This window comes from Mytilus californianus, unplaced genomic scaffold (genome assembly GCF_021869535.1).
Source record: "Mytilus californianus isolate M0D057914Y unplaced genomic scaffold, xbMytCali1.0.p SCAF_7, whole genome shotgun sequence".
NCBI classification, from domain to species: Eukaryota; Metazoa; Mollusca; class Bivalvia; order Mytilida; family Mytilidae; genus Mytilus; species Mytilus californianus.
Window position 1 is genome coordinate 106,503,396 of NW_026262723.1, and position 21,232 is coordinate 106,524,627.

General features: G+C 31.9%; 1 protein-coding gene across 1 annotated transcript; it reads right to left on the reverse strand.

Annotated features, from left to right (window-relative positions):
- Positions 1-2,225: 2,225 nt before the first annotated feature.
- LOC127709346 (uncharacterized) lies at positions 2,226-19,464 on the reverse strand. The gene is made up of 16 exons (XM_052214819.1): positions 19,434-19,464; positions 15,520-15,651; positions 14,904-15,105; positions 14,202-14,367; positions 13,595-13,798; positions 12,185-12,452; positions 11,732-11,805; positions 10,802-10,921; positions 9,867-10,032; positions 9,265-9,422; positions 8,292-8,502; positions 5,900-6,104; positions 4,673-4,955; positions 4,311-4,459; positions 3,598-3,802; positions 2,226-2,983 (listed from the first exon to the last, which is right to left on the reverse strand). The coding sequence occupies exons 2-16, from the start codon at positions 15,641-15,643 to the stop codon at positions 2,732-2,734; spliced, it is 2,787 nt and encodes a 928-aa protein (XP_052070779.1). The 5' UTR covers positions 15,644-15,651; positions 19,434-19,464; the 3' UTR covers positions 2,226-2,731.
- Between the last annotated feature and the right edge of the window lie 1,768 nt (positions 19,465-21,232).

Genomic DNA, 21,232 nt, shown 5'->3' on the forward strand with positions numbered 1-21,232 from the left:
TATTTGGTTTAAAAATGATTTTACTTTCATGTACATATACGATAACATAACAATACCAGTCTTTAAACATCATTTCTGAACCAAATTTTGACGCTGTAAAGTGTTGTTTAAGAAGAAAAAAAGCAATTTTAAAGGATTTTGGCAATTATGACCCTAAATTTGTGAGATTTGGTAATATGTATCATGCCCATAGGATATACTAAAATTCAAAGTTTCCTATAGAAGTGTCTTTCGGACAGATCGGGAAATTGTTTACATGGCAAATCTCTCATTATTATAAAGTTATAAACAAAATATCAAACCATTAAACTATAACATAAGCTTAGTACTATGCAACAGAAATTAAGAACATTTGAACAGTGAGAAAAGGACATTGCAGTACTCCACCCATTCCATAAGTGAGATATAATGTAGTTGACCTATTATTCATAGTAATTGAAAAGCTGACATAACCATCAAGAGGTTAAGGTCAGATGAAGCTTGTCAGATATTTCCTGGTCAAAACACTTTCTATATACCAAATAATATCAACCTATTACTCATAAATTCATAATACTTAAGAAAAATACAATGAAAAAAAAAAATTTCAGATTTTTTTCAGGTCGTTGAAACTTATAATAAGGTCAAAAGTAAAATCACAAAAATACTGAACTCCGAGGAAAATTCAAAAAGGAAAGTCCCTAATCAAATGGCAAAATCAAAAGTTCAAACACATCAAACGAATGGATAACAACTGTCATATTCCTGACTTGGTACAGGCATTTTCTTATGTAGAAACTGGTGGATTGAACCTGGTTTTAAAGCTAGCTAAACCTCTCACTTGTATGAGATATAAGATTAGATATGCCAGATAAAAACCTTCAGACCACTAGACATCTGTATAAAAGATATGGATTATCTAGCTCATCTTCCTTCGGAAGTAAAAAGATTTACACAAATACTTTACACAGACACCAGATTAGCACCCCTATGATTTGCGTTTTGTCACTTTCCGCAAAGGCTTGATAAAAATAATACTTTGAAATAAAATAATGGTAGATCAAATGTCATCATATGGTGACAACCTCAGTAGTCTCGTGCTGGCCTTTAGTGAAGGAGGTTAAAGCAGAAACTTTAAGATGTTTTAAGCTGCTTATCTTAATGAAGCACATGTTATTAATAAGAGCAAAGGATAATCAGCTTGGAGATGGAATAATGTGTCAAAGTAGGGTATGTCTGGTTGAAGAGTGTCATTTGTCATCAAGCATGTTAAAGGTCGTTCTACTAAAAAGCTTGGAATGTTCATATTTCATTAAGATGTCATCATCCTGAATATACAGGTTATATTTGCCATTGGACTTTCAATCAACAGCAAATCACACTACAAGATATGCAAAATAGCATGGCAACATCAAAAGGTAAACATGTATATATATGAGATGGCATATCAAATATATAGACAGCTATATCACCAGCCCAGTTGTCAGCACTTTTGTGTTGACATAAACTATCATTGATATGTTAATTTTCTATAAATTTACTCTTTATAAAATATTGAACATCTTGAAACATTAACTGACTAAGGTTTTTCTACCCCCAGGAAAAAATTTCCCTAGTCATATTTGTAACAACATTTTGGAATTTTAGGTGATATTCAAGCATCATTGAAGAGACTAAGGTAGATGAAATGTATGTTTGTCTACCAAATTATAAGCCTTGAAACAAAATATTGTCATCCTAATGTTAAATGTTGAGAACTATAATTTGTCCAGAAAAGTCCAAATTTGCCCGACCTAATCCCGGACAGCCTCAATTACAAGACCTACCTATTGTATTTATTGTTAATTTGTTCTCTTCCTGAACATGCATGAAATATTTGCCACTGGACATTAAGCAAACCAACAATCAATCAATTGTCCAGAAAACTTAACCAGACAATTGAAGAACTTACATCAGTCATTAGATTTAAGGTCACTAAGTATCTAAGACATGCATTCTTTCATCAAGTTAAATGGTGTAGGTCATTACCATCTTAAGACTGAATTCAAATATAAAACTACAAATTTGTAAAAACTGAAAACCATTTTACCGTCACCTTATGGCATATTGTCAGCATCTGCATACAATATTATATAAACTATATAGTTATTACTTTCTGAGAGATGTTAGAGGGTGCACATATGGACATAGACTATGGTTTTTTTATAGTCCTCTAAATTTTGTTGAGGCACAATGAAAATGAATAATACAAAGGACATCATTTATTAGATATAAAACAAATTTTAAATATAATAGTGTAAAAATAAAGTTGATGTAAAATAGATTGCTTCTAATATATTTGTTTCTGTATTGACAATGCTTATTTACAGCAAGGTGATTAATTGTTTGAAGCAACAACTTATAGAACAATAATAAAAAACCTTGTTTTGACAAAATGAAGAAAAATTTGGCAGCATTTCCACAATCAATGTCTTTTTAATCTGATAAAAGAACAATCTTAATTTCTGGAAAAGTTGAGAAACATCAAGCAAAGAAATAAACATGGCATTAGTTATTTAAAAGTAAAAGAAATGAAATAACAGTAATTTGCAACATCCATTATATACTGATACTTGGAACATAATATGCATTCATAAAATTGTTTCAACATTAAGCAATCTCAGTTTAATATAACTTTTCTTCACTGTCTTTTATTTTCTCATTTTATTATTTATCACAGTTTAATGCTTGTTTGTTTTCTATGTTTACATTTTTATGGTTTCCTCCATTCAAACTTGGCTAAAGCATAAATCATTTCACAAAATGCAATGTAATTAACATCATCTTTTCCTCCGATTTTGACATCAAACTTGTGCCAGAGGAGTTTAAATTCTTGTTCATTTACCAGACTGGCTAACTCTAGTTCACTAAGAACACGTCTGAATTGTGATCTTGATACTGTGCCATTGTGGACCCTGTCATAATCTTCGAACAAGGGATATAACTGCATTCTGTGTTTCCTCACCTGTAAGGTAATAACATATATTAGTATACCAGAAGGTAAAAAAATAAGACTAAGAGTCTGAAATTCTTTGGCATTCAAATTTCTGCTCAAAAGATGACATATTTTTTTTCTCAAAAGAAACCAGAACACTCTCAATTTTCAATTACAAAAACTCATAATGCTTTAACACTAATTTTTAAATTCCTTATTATTAGAGACTATTTCAACATGTAATTAATTAACAGCGTAATAAAATTTTATTTGCAAAATAGAAGTAGTCATTATTTTCTGTTGAAAGGTCTTCTTGTTTAAAATGTAGATAGGGTTAAACTGGGTTCCCTATTCATTCAGTTTCCTGCTAAGTTTTTAACTATCAGGTAGCATAAGATTTGTGACTGAGATAAACTCTCTCATTTCTATTGTTTCAAATTAGCCCTTTTCCTCCTTGCTTTCAATCTGTCCATCAAAGTCCCTCATATAAACACCATGTAACAAAAACATTTTTTGACTTTACACTGAAAATCATTACTCACGTTCATTTAAGTTTTTAATTTAAGAGGTCCATCATAATTCAGACCAAAGAGTCTTATCATCCCTGGTCCTCTTTTGTAAAAAAAAAACCTTAGAGTTCTCACCTTTTCAGAAATTCTATCCATACACATTGAAAACTGTGATTCAGCTTCTGGTTCTAGTTTATTAAGTTCCCATTCTTCTGGAGGTTTGAACTGTACCACTTCCTGTAACGGTGCTTTTTCTAGTTCTTTGAAAGTAAATATACTCTCCACATCATCACAGAACTTCACATAGTCTACAAAATCTGGATAACCCTGTGATTGGTATCTGTAATAAACACAGGAGAAAAAAATATAATGTAAGACTTATATATAAAAAAATTGAAAACAACATGTTATAAATTTCATGCGTTCGAAGCGCTTTTCTGGATTTACCTTCATCAGGAACGCTCAAAGCCAAATATTTGAAAGCCAAGGATGTATAAGGACCGAAACGTTGAAGAGCTATAAATCAAATAGGACCTAAAAAAATAGCCAAATCCATCTTAAGGCCAACTTTGTAATATAGATGTAAGATATTTTAACAATGCCAAATACCTGGTAAAGGTTTTAAACATGATCAACACAGTAAAAGGTTTACATTCAATACCAAACAAGTTTTCAAAGTACAGCTGGGTGCAATAATTTTTTTCCCTGTGATTTATTTACAATTAGAAAATACAGAAATCATCTATGTGAGAGGTAATGTCACATTTTTATAAATTTTCTTAATAGCTTTCTTTTTTAAACAAATCTGACTGGACTGATTTTTATATTATATGACCGTATATACATACTTGTCTTCCAGGATACAGACTTCTGATTCCTTTAACTCAAATCTACATAAATCAAGAGCACGACGGAATGATGTCTTCAGTATTCTTCCTGACCTGAGTTTGTCATAGTCTCTCAAGAACTCCAGAACACGAACTCTTTCTTTACTGACCTGTAGAATGGATAAAAAATCATATTTAAGTCAACTGTTTTCAACTGTTATTCAATGAGACTAACGTTAAAGATCTTTAAAAAATGTAAATCATTAAAATCGAGATCAAATTTCATATTTGAAGAACCATATAATTTCAATAGAGTGATTAAATATGCCAAAATGATTGAACTGTACAAATATGTCATGGAAATTCAAATTCCAACACACTACCTTAGTCTTCACTTTCATCATAACTCCTTCTAAATCTTCAGCAATATTCAATTCAGGTAATTTCTTTGATGTATTAGTAAGTCTGAGTTCTTCTAATCGCTTCTCATACATAAACTGCTGTTGTTCTCTTGGTTCAAGCTCTTGCAGGAATTGTAAGTAGTTAAACCCAACATCATTACAGAACTTAGCCTCCAGTGATGCCATCTCAGGCTCTGTAGCATGAAGTTCTAGGATTGTTAAACACTGTCTGAACTGGACCCTGGTCACATGGCCATTATTATGTCTAAAATAACAGAACATATGTATATATGTACTGCAGACACATAGTTACATTAGTATAACTCAATGAAAACAGATGCATCAGGTTTTAATTGATTACGAAGTTTGTCACATTCTTCTTATTGTGTTTCACACCTTATATAATCAGTATAACTGTTATGGAATAATAGTACATGTCAATGTAAAGAGGACTGAAATAAAGTCATAACAACTGCTTTAAATGGGATTAAGATCGATGTCATCCATGGGATCCACGCATAAAAAGATTAAACTCAAGATGTAAAAAGTTAGGGATTCATTTAAAACCCCTAATGGTGACATAATTATGGTGGGAAGCAGTTATGCTCACATCGTTCCATCACTACATAAGGTTTTAAGATTGTAAGCAACTTTGTAAAACTGAACTTAAACAGAAATCTTAAAAAAAGTCACTGAAGCCTCAAACGTAGGTAAAAGTGACATAATTTTGGCAACAGCTCTGAAACTTCCCTAAATGCATCCTTACACCATGTTTAATGATTGTTGTGTCACTCAAGTATCTGAGAACTGAACTTGGAGGTAAAATTTGTCATTAAACCATGAAATATAGATCAAAATGACTTAATTTTTGTGGAAAGGTGATACAATGCCCTGAATGTTTTACTACATGTTTTTTGTGCACTAGCTGATTCTTACACTGAACCAAATTCACGGTGACATGAAATCTAAGTTATATTAAACTATTATATTTTTCTCTGACAATAGGCCAATTCTTTTTTAATTATAAAGTCACCAAAGTGATAAACAATTTAGTTTGGAGCATTTGATCAAAATTAAGGTGGACAGATTAAAATTTAAAGAAATATTTTCTCGTTATGGTTTTACTAGTTTTTTTTCTTCTTCTTTTGTAAACAAAAATTTTCAGCCCCCTCCCAAAAGAAAATCAATGATTTTTAAATCAATATTTACAGGTCAAAGTCCTGAAAAACTGGTTTTGTCAGTACTCTTCTCTGATTTGTTCTTTGCCGCAATCTATCCATGGTTCCCTCAAAAATACTTTGATGGTCTTCGGTACTCTGGTCCCAGTCTACAGTACCAGGTTTTGGGACACGGAATATTTCCTGTGGAGGTACTTGGAAGTTTGGATCTTTTTCCAAACAAGGCTGTGTAAATACTGAGGATAAAAAAAAATTATGTTTGTATATTTTTGATAGGTTCATTGTAGCCTCACTAATTAATCACATACTCTTCTTAAATAAAAATTCTATGAATTATCTCCCTTGATCATATTTTACAAAGGAAATTCTCTTTTTTTTTGTGAGTCCAACTACAGTAGCTGAAAATAACTATCACTAAACCAGTGTTTATCTTATTCATAGGGTCAATTGAGTTGCTGAATTTTGTGAATGTAACTACAGAACAGAAGGGCTCTAAAAAGCTGTTTACAGGTACAACAAAAATTTGTATTTTAACAATAAATCACAAAATTTGATCCAAAGATCTGTATGGATCAACCATTTTCAGTGTTCCAGCTAGGATTTCAAAAGGGCAGGGAGACAATCATGAAAAGGGCACTTTAGCACGATGATTGATATTTCAAAAAGGGCATGTCAAACATTGTCTTATGTTAACTGCAGGGGTTCAGTCACTTTTACGCTAGATGAAAATCAACCTTATTTTGGGTAACAGTATTAAAGGGACCATGCAAGGACGTATATTACTAGCTCAGTCTTCCCTAGAACATTTTTGCTCCATGGTAGGTCTAAGGTTAAGTTGCAATGCAGAGCGCAGCAGTGTTTTGTAGAATTATTTTTATTTCATTAGTGAAATGAATTGTGAATGTCAGTTAAAATACTACACTAGATCTGCAATACAGTCAGGAACAATACCTAACATTTTCTCCAGGGGCCAACCTGGATCCCAAAACTTTTTTCCAAGTGCCCAGTAGAAATTTTAAGGCCCTACCAGGGTATTTTTACTACAGGTACATACTTATTAAAGTCTTGAATGTTCTTATAAAGGCAATATATATATGTTTGAAATGCCTATACATGTAGCCCAGTGTTTTTGATTATGGTAGAAATAATAAATGAATTACAATAAACCACATTGAGTTTTTCAGAATTAAAATCCATTTAACCATGTCTTTTCAGACTGTTAAACTTATATTTGTAATATTATATATAAAACATATATAAAAAATCCCCCCCCCCCTTTTTCCATTTTACACACCCCTAGATGTAGAGTATTAAAGTATTATCAGTTTCACCCCAAGAAAGTATTCATTTTTAATGAAATAATCTTAGCAGTTAATCAAAATGAAAATCTTACTGTCTATAAATAATGAAATGTAACTGTTTCTTGTTAAAGGGGTTTTTCCGAATTTTCCCGCCAAAAAAGCACATGGCTTTCAACAAATGTAAACAAAGCAGTCAATTTGTGATCATGGATTACAGCTTTAATTAATTTAATTTGGATATAGATATTCAATGAAAGGTACAGTCAAGCATTGTTTTTACTTTCTTCTGGATTAAAACTAGTTTAAAAGATCTATTTAAAAAAAAAAATCTTTGACATAACAACAGACAATCTACGGATACATCAAATGCAAATTGTCATCTTTTGAGAAATATTGAAATTGAAATGCTGACTGACCGAATTTAATGAGAAAAATTATTACAATGGTCAATTATGAAGTTTAATTAACGGATTAATGACCCATCCGATGTCGATAAACGGATTATCTGTAATCACAACTTATTACACCTGCTGTAAATGTTAATTAGCTGAGGGTCATAAATTTGTCATAAATATGAAGACAGGTAGAATAATTGTATTTTCATCAAAATATTACGGCAATAATGGCATGGACTTACGAAAAAGGGCAGGGCGTCTTAAAAAGGGCACAGGACGTCAGAAAAAGGGCACAGGGTGGTTTCCTCGGGAAAGGGCGGGCAGACCGCCCTGTGAAAACGACCTAGCTGGAACACTGATTTTGTCATGTTTCTTTTGAAATTATCTAACTTCGATTCGTTTATTTTGTGTTTGTGAAAAGTATTAGTTTTGTGGGTACTTCGATTTCAAGGTCTGAAAAATTTCCATACAAGTAAGGAAATCTGAAATTAATGACTCATTAACACCAATTATTCAATGAAATTTAGTACTTGACAAATACTAATGAATTCACAGTATTATACAGTAATAACTGTGCATGATTGTGAAAACAATTTTAGCCTTTTCAAAGTTAAATATAACACTTGATTACTGTTATCTGTTTCAACGCTAATGTAAAAACCTTGAAAACACTTGATTTCTCCTCAGCCTAATGTAAAAATATTATCCACAATAATAGATTTCTCACCTGTTTCAACATCATGTAAAAACCTTGTCCACAACACTTGATCTTCTTTATCAGGACTTTGGTAGGCATCAATTAAGATTCTATAATGACCATCTGTTAAATCATGGGTTCCCAATTTACTCAGTCCAAGTAATCCTAGACCACGTCTGAACTGTGTCTTACTGATAGATCCACTTCTTAATGGATCATAATCTTGGAAAAATTCATTCACCTTTAAAAATAAAAAAATATATTGCAAAATTATAAGCCAGTAAATAATAGTAAAGAAAGAGTGAACACACTGTTATGACTATATATATTAATATGTTAAAAAGTCATTGATATCAAGATCTTCTCTCATGGTTTCATTAAAACTTAAATTTCGATCATTACCCATGAAAATGAGATTAAGTTATGTTGAACCTAAAAGACAGACATGTAAACCTTACAAAGATTCTATAGACCAAATACAGCTGATCTAAGTCTCACATTATGCAATATTCAATACTTGGTCAGACAGAAATCCTTTGACATAAATAATTTATTAGTGTTCAAATGTCTTGATGCATGTGATATGGATAACTCTATCTTGATACCTAAGGTTATTTGACTTAAACAAATTATAGAGAATAGTTTCACAAAGCCAAACTGTCACAGGGGAGATAATCATGCCAATGATGTGAATTTGAATATTCAGTTTGGTTTTCCTGCATTTTATCAACTGTTTCTGTAGAAGCAATTTGTGTTATCAATATGACCATCTCACTCACAAACTAATTAAATACCAGAAGATTTGCATGTAATATAGAAATATAAACAATGCTTAAATTCAACTTTGTGTATCCCTTAAAATTGAATTAAAATTCAAAAGAAAGAAAACTACTAACAAGCTGTAATGAATAATTCAGAATGTTATGACAGGTGATTATAACTTTGTTATAATCTTTTTATGCTGTCATTTATATTAATAAATAAATTAAAAAATAATACCTACCCTGAGTCTATTTGTTAGCACTATATGTCTAATTCTTGACATCAAATCCTCAAAAGAGACATTACTGAGGCTCTGCTCTAAAGTCTTCTCTGGTGCATTTGTATTAGTACGCCCCTTTTCTGATATGTCAGCATCTTCCAAAGTGTGACCAACAAATTCTGAAAAATTCATAAAATATTTACATAATTTATTATTTACTTTCTTAAAGGTCAGTTTTCAATACTTGTTTAAAAAATAAACTTCAGTGCTATCAGTTTTAATTTTTCATTTTATTCATTACATTATTTCAAGAAAATTCAGAGGAATTATTCTAAATAAAAAATAGATTTCAAATGTAGGTGTTAAAACACATTTAGCATGCTACATGAGAAAAAACATGACAATTAATGTCAGAGCAATCTCTAACTATAATTCTTGGATCTTAAGTGAAAGATCATTAGTACCTTGCTGAAGGCTTGCATGAAATTGAATACTATTGTAAACTATTTGCACTGTTTTAAGCAACATATGATAAGATTTAATAGCAAATACTACAGACAACAGTAAATTATAATATCAAATTTTGTTTTTATTAATTTTAAAAAGATGATCTTTTAACAAACCTTTATCTACACATTGTACAAAAGCTGGATAATTTACATCACCACTGGCAGGGTCTTCAAACTTTTTACATAATAACTTCATATCCTCTGCAGTTACATTTAAACTTAAGAAATGTAAAATTCTTCCGAACTGTAATGGTGTGACAACTCTAGTATAGGCCTTTCCCTAAAAATATCATTCAAAGTTCTCTCATAAAGGCATATTATTTGATATCATTATGAAACAAAACTAACTGGAAATAAATGTGACACACTCCTAATAACAACAGAAAACATTTAAAGCTTAATCTACTCTTGGGTCTGTCTGATTTTTTTTTGTTTGGATAGTAGTTTAATATGTTTTATATCAAACAACTTTAATCTGCTTGTCTAATTGTGTGACATAGTTGCATATATTTTATGGAAATTTTTAGTTAATGGTTTTACTTTGTTTTGTTGTTTTATCTGGATGGTAGTTGTTCATGTTTCATATCAAGGCTGTATTTCCATCTTATATTGTGGAATATACTATTACATGCTTTATTTGGTTAATTTTTTGTGTGGATAATAATTGTACAAGTTTTACATTTAGTTTACCTACTCATCTTATTTTTTATGGACAGATGTTGTGCATGTTTTTACATCCAATCTCACTCTTTATTGGAGTTCAGTTGATTCCCTCATTTTTTGTTTGTTTTTACCTTGATTAGTCTTCTTAATCCATTAATGAGAATTGAACATCGTAAATCTTCTTTTGCTTGAATTTTCATTTATTGTCTAGATTGTCTACTTCTTTGCTGTACATATTCTAACTTTATCTACTTGTATTATTTGTTTGAATGGTAGTCTTAAGTGCTTTATCTCCTCGATTGAATATATTAATTCTCCACATCTTTTTTAAAAAGAACATGTTTTGTTTAACTGGATGTGAGTATTTCATTTAATTGTGTATTTACCCTGTCGTAATCCTTAAAGTATGTGTACATCATCAGTCGTCTGCGTCTAACCTGTTCTGCTATTTCTGACAAAACAACGTTCACTCTGGCCTCCTCATTATCTGTCAGTGGTTTAAGAGTCTGTAAAACAATGATTCACACATTTTACAGTAAGAATGGAGTATGGTTAGCTAATGATGGAAAAATCTTATTTAATTGTATCTCAATCTATAAAATGTAAATTGACCAGTAACTCATCATTACACAACTGTTCAATTTTTGATTTCGAAGGAAAAAGAACAGACAAAACTCACACTGCATCTGATCATTATTCATGTAATATAATTAGCACATTCTAACAGTTGTTGTCCATTCGTTTGATGTGTTTTGTCATTTGATTTTGCCATGTGATTAGGGACTTTCCGATTGAATTTTTGTGATTTTACTTTTTCTCTACATGCATGACAAAATAGTGGAGACAAGTATAATTTTCTAGAATATTTCAAACTTTAAGTGTCATAAAGACTAATAATCAATTTAAAAGTATTTCAAAAACTTGATGTGTAACTGATCTTTATTCAACTACATATAAATGCACAAAATAAAATCTTGACAACTTTGTATTTTCAAATGAAAAAAAACCCCATTAATTTCAGAATCAGGCGAAAAACATTGTTATTCAATAAAACCTAAGATGCTGCATACTTATAGGCTGAGATCATCCTTTTTTTTTTAAATTCGGTATCCAAATTCCAGCGTTTCAAATATGCTGTACAAAAAATATGAAACCTTGGACATTTTATAAGTCACCGAAAATTACATTTTTATAAAATGTAAGAAGCAATCATAAACCCTGAGTTCACTGTTCTATTTCCAGACAATCTTGTTGCATCCAATTAAATCCAAATTTCTATACATTCTGAATTGAAACCTGTTTAAAAAGAAAGTTACCCTAGCAAGTGCTCCTCTGCCTGGTCTGATCACTTCCTGTAATGGTTTCTTGTCAAGATTTGGTATGTTAAATGCTGGAAAATAACAAATAAGTAAAATGAGTATAAATTTACCTTTCAACATTTGAAAAACCTAATTTTAAACGTGAATTAAAGGAGATGTGGTATATATACATCAATTAAAAAGCTACCCAACTACATAACAAAAACAAAAAAAGCAATTTCTAAGGTAGGTATTTTAATACACTTTAAAAACATTTATGGAAATTTTTTGAAATAAATGTGACTAATATCAAAAAAGTCAATTGCAGATTAAATAATCATGAACAAATGGTTGGCGAAATTTATCAAAATTCAGAAAAAATATGAATAAAAATAAATCAAATAATATACAAAATCAATAACTTGAATACAAATAACATTGTTCATTTTTTGTTGTTGATCTTTTAATTACCATTTTCCATCATATCACAAAATTCTTTATATTGTACACGCCCATCCTGTCTTCTGTAATACTCAACAACTTTCTGTATCTCTGGTCGTGATAACTGAGCTTCCTTTCCCACAGCAAGGGCCAGTCCACATATAAATTGGTTCTCTGTTATAATGCCACTCCTTAATTTATCATGATCCTTGAAAAATTCTTTTGTACGGATCCCATTTTTGTAAACAGCAACTCTGATCTTATCAAAGATCTGGTTCAATGTTGGATCTGAAGTTGGCTACAAATGACAGTAAAATATGATGAACTAAGGACTATTTTAGAAATAAATTGTATGGGGTATTTCCCACAGCAATTTTTTTTTATTTCAGCAATGTGTAATAAAATGCTTTGATGAGCGCAGCCTGATACGACCGCAGAGGTCGAACCCTGAACAGTTGGGGTAAGTTTGGACACAATATTCAAGCTTAATACTGTCTGAATTTGGATTGCTCAATACTGTGCAATTGAAGATTTCTTCTTGGAACTTTTCAAAAAATTTGAAATTTCAAAAATTTAAAAGAAAAAATAATATGAACCCCCCAAAAAAATTTGTGTTGAAAAAAAATCCCCCATCCCAAACTTTTTGAACCCCCCCTCCCCCCATTGGAGTAATTACCCCCAAACTCAATCCCAGCCTTCCCTTTGTGATAAGGAACCTTGTAGTACAATTTAAGAGAGATCCATACACTAAAACAAAATTTATTTTCTGGAAACTAGAAAAATGCTTGTTTTTGGCCCCAATTCCTGTGTGTTTGGGGCAATAACCCCCAAAGTCAATCCCAGCCTTCCCTTTGTGATATGGAACCTTGTGGTACAGTTTCAGAGAGATCCATACATTTACACACAAGTTATTGTCCGGAAACTACAAAAATGCTTGTTTTTGGCCCCTAATTCCTAAACTGTTGGCACCATAACCCCCGAAATCAATCCCAACCTTCCTTTTGTGGTATTGAACCTTCTTGTAAAATGTCATAGAGATCCATTCACATAAACTAAAGTAATTGTCCGGAAACCAAATGTATCTTCGGACGACGACATCATAGCATTATACGAACCAAAAAACATTTTTGCGGTCGTATAAAATTTTTTATATAGCTTTCTTCTTGCTTTAATAAAATGATTGCATGCAAACACAGGGTAGAAAAGCATCGACTAATCAATCTAAGGAAAGTTATTTAAAAACACCAATCACCCATTAATTTTAACCTTTTGATACCATGATACAAATATTAGTATAAAAGCTTGACTATAATGGCTACTAATTATAATATGGTATTGTATTCAAAATTTAACTGACATAGCAGCATTAAATGTACACATTGAATGTGAAAATTCGTATGCAAGCGACGTTTTTAAAATGCGTAATTATAATTCAAATACCTGCAATGGGACATAATCCACAGATCTTTCAAATGTTGGTGTAAGTTGCTTCTGTTTTGCTATTTGTCCAGTGATGGCCACAATATCATGATGAAGGTTTAAGTAGTTAAGAAGTCCTGGTTTGCTAGGATCTCTGTATTTGTTCACTAATAATGCGATTTCACCCTCACTCACATCTGGAGGACCAGGAAAACTTCTGTAAAACTGTTGATGAAAAAAGGTTATCATTTTTGCATTCATAAACATATATTTATATAAATTTGTAATTATCAAAATTATAAGGAATTTAATTTCTGTAATGTATGTCAATTTACCATGACCATAAAGATCTCTATCAAAATTTCTTTGAAGTTTTTACCTTTCCATCTATGACAAACCACTTTAGAAGGGAGTAAAAATTTTAAAATATTGCAGGTCTTGACTTTTAAAATATATCAATACTAATGTTTATGATAGTTTTAAATTCATTTCTGAGCCAAAATGACTTTAAATTTTTTTAACCCTCTTAATGATCTGAGTACCAGTAATGCAGACAAAAATTCCCATTTTCTGAACATTATCTTTTGTGCAAAAGTTTCCAAGAGGTATAAGTCATCAAGCTAGGTACCTGACTTTCTGTAACTACACCCATATGATGACGATCAAAGTCTTCGTAACAGGTTCTCAGGTTGATTCCATGGTACTGATAAAACTGTTGCATACGACTCAAAACCCCCAAAATAACATCTTCTTGAGTTGGAGTCAATGGACGTACTGTTCTTATGGTTCCCAGGCTACAATTGAAAAAGCAATATTACATCACAGAAATGTTAATAATCTAAAACTGAGCATTTTCATGACCACAAATTTACATTATCACAAATGTTTGTTAATTTTTTAAAAGTCACATGAATTGATGGACTTGTAGATTTTCAAATTCACAGTTTCAGACTTTCTACTTAACAAATCAATAAAGAGTATGTACATGAAAAAATTCATGGTTTGTATTAACCTATAAATCTATTAAAATTGCTACCTCACACTGGGCTCACAGATAGAGGAACTTTTACAATGCTGTAAATCTAATGGATAAATATGCTAGTTTCATGTAACAGGTTAACATAAATGGGCATTCTCACAGAATTTTACGAAATTTTGCATGCAACTAGAGCATGAGGAACTGCACATAAACATCGAAAATAATGATTTATGTAACTTTTATACTTTCTAAGATATAACAAACTGAATATCTGGAAAATAGTAGTACATATGTATAAAATATAAAATTAACTGGCTGTTTGGGCTAGTAGGTCTAATGTGAGGAGCTTACAATTCAGGAGCTTCGACTCTCTGCCTGGCAGGATCTTTGGTTAAATCATGTGGATTAAAGTTTCTATCTATTTCTTCACAGAATGCCTTGTAATTAAATCTGCCATTTCTCAAAAAGTCATATTTTTGTCTTAAGACAGCTTCCTGTTCTGTATCTAACTTCAAGCCTAATGTTTGCCATAAGCATCGAAAAAATTGCTGATCTGAAAAAGAAAGTTTGTTTGTTATAGCAATACAATTTTAGTCACTGTAAGTGTTTTTAAAGATCAATGTAATTTTTACTTACTTATGAAAACAATTAAAAGACAAAATTTATATAAAGTTTTTTAATCAACTAATATCATCCATTTTCTTATTCCAAAATCTATTCACAGCATTCATCATCAATTTTACAATTTGTTTAGGCTGCTCAACAGATGTTAGTTTACTGTTAAACAATGTTCCCCCATCATTTGGCATATTAAAGACTGTTCCAAGTCCAACTAACTAATTAAAACATGAACTTGATTATCTTTCCTACACTACCCTATTCAAGATTGAAGTAGATTCAAGACTAAAGTAATGTATAATAAATTCTGGAATATTATGAGGGTGGTGAAATTGATAAATAAAATAACCTGTTATGAATCCTGATCTCAGTTTGTCAAAATCTTGAAAGAATTCTGTAACTCTAATCCTCTTAGTTTGTGCAAGTGTTCTTATGTCATGTTCTAAATGGTTTGATGCCACAGCAGCTGACATCTTAAAATCTACAAATATAAAATGAAAAATATATAAATGTCAAAATAAGTGAACAGGAATCAAGTTTCAGCCTCTTTATGCAAAGACAAACCTAATGTATTCTTTGACTTTAAGAAAGTTTTTCAAATTATTCAAAGGTGTAAAATATGTGGATTAAAACCTAAAAGATATTTAAATACAAACCACCATGTTTAATATGCCAAAAAAAGTTCAATATGTTTTATATACAGTTACTTGAAGTTGAATGGCACTGTTTTACTAAAAATCATGTGTAAATTGACTTTCTTTAAAAGAAAATCCTTTATCTTATCAAAATCTTCAGAAATGTACTGCTATTGAATTGTTGTCTTCTCGTTCTCTAATTCGCTGATAGCTTTTCCATATGCAGTGATCTTAAACATGAGATCTCTAGTAAGAACTTCAACAACCCTACAGCGCAAGTTCAAGGGGAAAACCTTGATTAAAGAAAAGGTAAACAAAAGTGGAAGTTAGTGTTATTTGATTCTGAAAAAAAGTTTCAATACACCAAATGATTTAACAACTGTTATGACAAAGTTTAATTAACAAATAGAAATGAATGGAAAATATGAAAAAAAAATTAAACATTGCTCTATTGCATGTCTATCACCTCACTTATTTTTCATGTGCTCCATGATTCTGTGTTGATTGTTTATTACATAAGGTCATGTTCAGTAAACTTCAACAATAATACACGAAAATTATTTAGCAGGCCAAGTTTTCGCTGAATGAAGTAGTTTTTCTTGATTTTGTTATACATTTTTTGTTGTAAATGCAAAAAAATCATACCTAGGAAACTTAGTTTAGTAATATATACATTGATTGGTCCAATAACTTCCGTAACATTATCATTTCAATAGACTCCTTTCATATGACTTAAATCTATTCATTATTTATGTTAAAATATTTGTAAAGGAAGCACAAGAATTTAAGAAGCCCAGATTTTAATATAAACCAACAAGTTCTTTGAATAAAATGCAAGACTGACATTTGAAATTTTAGTATGAAATAATTTATTCAAGGCATGAATTTGCAAAATATTCCTAATTTATTGTAACTTAATTAGTTTTATAGAAAAAAACAGCATTATTTCAGTAGTGTGTAGCAGGTTTAGTTTTTGCAAGCCTTAGCCATTTTTTTTTTTATAATATTGCCATTAAACTAAATTTTGTCAGACTTCATTTAATAACTTCATGTTTATGGTGCTCTCTTTTTGTTTACAAAATACTGCTACATCGAAGTTAGGTTATGTATTGTTGATGTACTAATGATTTTAGAATCTTGCTTGTTATAAATTGATTTACCTTATTTAAGCAAATAAAGTACTGAACTTAATAAATCTTAGGTCTTCTCTGCCACAATAGGGGCTCCCACAGGGTACCCCCCTCAGGTCGCAAGGTGGCTTTTAAATTCGTCGCAAGGTCGCGAGGTCGTTTTTAAGGGAAATGTACAGGTTGCCAGTCGTTTTTTTTCCAACATAGAGGTCGGAAGTCGTTTTTATATTTAAAGGATCCATTTAAGTCATTGTTGTGTCGATTCTTGTGTTATTAAACCAGGGACATATATGTTCCTGATTTAACCTTTTAGTTTTAAATAAGATATTTGGACATTTTGCTGTGCCCTTGGGTTCGGTTGTTCTTGTTTTGTTTGAGGCCATCCAGAGATGGCTATCTGTAAGTGGGAAGTTCCTGATCTATTAAAATTCGTGTCGTCAGCTCTAGATTTATTTTTGTGTGGCATTTAATGATCAATATGTGATGTCTTCGTGCCATTAACCCATATCCGTTCTTTTCCATATTGAGACCAAAACAGGACTTGAACTTTTCGATTTTTCAGAACAGTAGTTTCAATCAAACATTCAGTATTTCACTAATCCAACACAATATTCATATTGAGCAAGTCCCCAGAACTCTTATAAAATCACCAGGGATGTAGAGCTGGATTTACCTACTGAGATATACACGATCTATAGACTGATGGCAACAAGGAAATGTCTTGAAGACAGAGGTGTCCCGCTCTGCGCTTATTTCCATTTTCGATGGAACTCCCCCATTTTTACACAGTTGTTAGTCCATGTCAGGATAAATAAAGAGTACGGTACAAAATTTCACGAAGATTCGACTTGAAACTTTTTAGGAAATCATCTTAAACGCAAAGGTAAACCAAAGTGTAACTGACGAACGAACGGATGGACGAACAGACCGAAAAACTATATTTACCGCAACAATGTTGTCGGGACATAAAACATGAAACTGATCAACAACCTTACTTGGATACATTTGTCTCTTTGGAGCAGACACAGAGACGCTAGTAGCTAGTGCCCTATGCTCTAGTGATGACCATCGCCCATAGTGTCCATAGTGTATTTGAAGCAATAACCCAGACCAACTTTAATCTTTTTTAAACAACAAAAATGGTCCAAAAATGATCATAACTTGACAATTTGATAGCTTATCAGGCTCTAGAAACAAAGAAACGAAGACTTCTAACCGACTATAGATACAAAAAGGGTCACAAATAGTTCAAAATTGACTATTTGAAAACTGCATGTTGATTTAAGATGAAAATCGAACTTAACTTGTACTTTATAGTGCTAAACATTTGGGAACAAATGAAATAAATCTTTGATCCGTTCTCAAGTTTTCATCTGGATACCACCATGGGACGGTCACACAGATGGAAGTACGGACGGATACCCAACCATGTAATACTTCTCTACTGCGTGTAGTGGAGTATAATAAAGTAGACAAAAGTGTGACAGATGGCCAGAAAAACAGTAAGGCTGACTATGGTTGGTGGGACCAACAGTCAGCAGTTTATGTTTAATAACAGACATGTGATTTGGGCATTTTATTTTATCAGATCTGGTCATGATGCCAGCCGATTGTTCTTCCTGATCTAGTTCTACTGGTGACCACAGAGAACCAGTAACCGCGCCGTTTTGCCAATCTGTCAAATAACCGAAATGGCGACAAAGGACCACAAAGGAAAACATTGCGCCCAAAATGGCAAGGCGTGGGTGAAGTCCAAGGTCGTTTTTTCAAAATTTTACAGGTCGCAGGTCATTTTTAGAAGGCCCTCAGGTCGAAAGTCGCTTCTAAAAAGCCCGGAGGTCGCAGGTCGTTTTTGAACCTGCGGGAGCTTCACAATACAGACAACCAGACGATCAAACTTCAAACCTGAATTGCTAGTATACTCCTTTGTAAATTTTTATCTTGTAATTTTTCTTACCAATGGTAATTGAGAAGTATTTATACAATGTAAATTCTTCAACTGTTCTTTTCACACTATGTCTACAAAAATCAATATTGCCTAACCAGATAAACTTCACTGGAAATAGGAGATAGACAACTACACATGTACATGTATAAAAGAAAGGTTAATCAATTGATTATTGAAGTTAATCAAACCAGTATTAAGTCTCAAATAAAATCTCCCAAACATTGCAAAGTTAACGTGTTATCTACAGCAGTACAGGACAGAATAGCGCTTTCATCCGTCTCTCCCATATGGTTTCTTCTATACATGATTATATTTACAAAACACAGTGCTATAGATTGATATGAATAATCGTTCAATATCTACAAAAATTATAATTGGATCGGTTCAAAAACATATATATAACAACAACTCAGAACATAAACAAGCTAGGCATACCCTGTCAGTGTTCACCTGTAGCCCCACACTGATTTTTACATCAAATAAAGTGACTTTGCTACAACATAAAAAGAAACATTGATAATCTTAGTATATTCACAAATAAGTTAATTACCATGTATTTTTATAAACTTGCTTTCCAAATACAGCAAATATTGCAAGAGAGGAAACAGTTCCAATGTTGCTTGGATACAGTAAACATGCGCACGGTGATTTCCGGTTGGAACCGTCAAAAGAGGTGTGTTTGACTTTCCACCGTAGGTACTCCTCGAGTTAATTGAATCAAGGACGTATACTAGTTATGTTAGTTATAAATCCTTAATTGAATAAAATAAATGTTTTCATATTTTTTCAATGAACTGTGAGCATAAGGCTAAAATCAGATGATTCCTGTCAGACCTTACAATGATTCTATACACCAGCGAGAGAATCCAGCGAATATAATACATGAATGATTATATAAATATATATATGTCTGTATACACCAAATGTTATTCACATATTTACAGTGACAGCGAAACCGTCAAAGAAAACTTAAGGTGGAAATGTCAACGTATTATTAATTTGGATTATGACAAATGATGAAATAGATTTCAAGATTTTGTGACTCATGATTTATTAAAAATCTTTGATTTTTTTTAAGATATATCTTGACAAAGTCCCTTATTAAAGACTCTTATTCAAACGTATTTTATTGAATACAAAATGAAACATTGAAGTTGATATCCGCCCTATTTATCAAACCGCAAAACAGTAGTCCTAGGTACAGAGTAATCAGATTTTGCTCCGGTTAACTTACTTCTGGTGCTCACATGGAAAATTCCTGGTTCCTGTTCTTTTCAAGTTATGTAAATAAGAAGATGTGGTATGAGTGCCAATGAGACAACTCTCCATCCAAGTAAAAAGTAAACAATTATAGGTCAAAGTACGGCCTTCAACACATAAACATAAATGACCTACCAGTTTGGTAAACTCAGACTGTTCGCAGATGACAGCATCATGTACAAAACTATCAAATAAAAAAGATCGTCATAGCCTTCAAGAAGATCTTGATGCTGCAGCGAGGTGTGAATAAAGACTGGTTGATGGCTTTCCATCCTGGCAAATGTACAGTTCTCACTGCTTCAAACAAGAAAACTCCAATCAAACAATATTATTACATTCTTCTCAACCACACCTTAATTAGAGTCTGTTTCCAACATCGGGCAGCTAGGTATGCCTGAGATCGTTGTCATAATACCAGTAGCGTTACAGAAATCTACGTTGATCGATGAACTATATATGAAGATGCCGATTATTATTCATACACTTCAACATTGAAATATCACGAGGGGGGTTTAATGTTTTAAGTGTATGGATAGTAATGCTCCTCCATATTTATGTGATATCTTATTTTACAAAATATTCTTTTAGATCGTCAAATAATGAAAATTCATTTGTTCCCATGCCCAATATTTACAACATATCTAATGTAAAGATAAGCCAGAAAATCGTTGAAACTGCATTTTATTTCACCAAAGATATATTGTGTATAGACTTTAACAATGAATATTAATTATTTTAGAATTATTGTTTGAGGGCCTCAGCCGGACGATTAGCTTTGTTGCATGGTTCTAACTGTGCTATCCTATTAAAATAAAACTCACTCACAAACGAACGAACGAACATGTACACACTTTGCAATCATTATAGACACCAAACATTATTTACATAATCTGAGACCATATGGGTAAACGGGGGTATAGAAATACTGTCATGCGCCTTAACTTCCGCCTGACGGTAAACCCGCACGCCATGACGGTTACGGTCTCGCAAAAATTGGCACGGGCCACACCTCCTTTTTCCATTTTCATTTCTTTATCATAAGTTTTTTTTTATTTGCGGTGACTTATGAGTTTGAATGTCCCTTTGGTA

What these genes read in the sequence shown, in the direction of transcription:
- LOC127709346 (XM_052214819.1), bottom strand. Translation starts at nt 15,643, where the DNA reads ATGTCAGCTGCTGTGGCATCAAACCATTTAGAACATGACATAAGAACA. An exon ending in TGGATTATGTCCCATTGCAG is followed by an intron (nt 12,453 to 13,594) that starts GTATTTGAATTA and finishes TGTCATTTGTAG; the next exon opens with CCAACTTCAGATCCAACATT. An exon ending in GTTTTTCAGGACTTTGACCT is followed by an intron (nt 4,956 to 5,899) that starts GTAAATATTGAT and finishes CTGTTATTTTAG; the next exon opens with ACATAATAATGGCCATGTGA.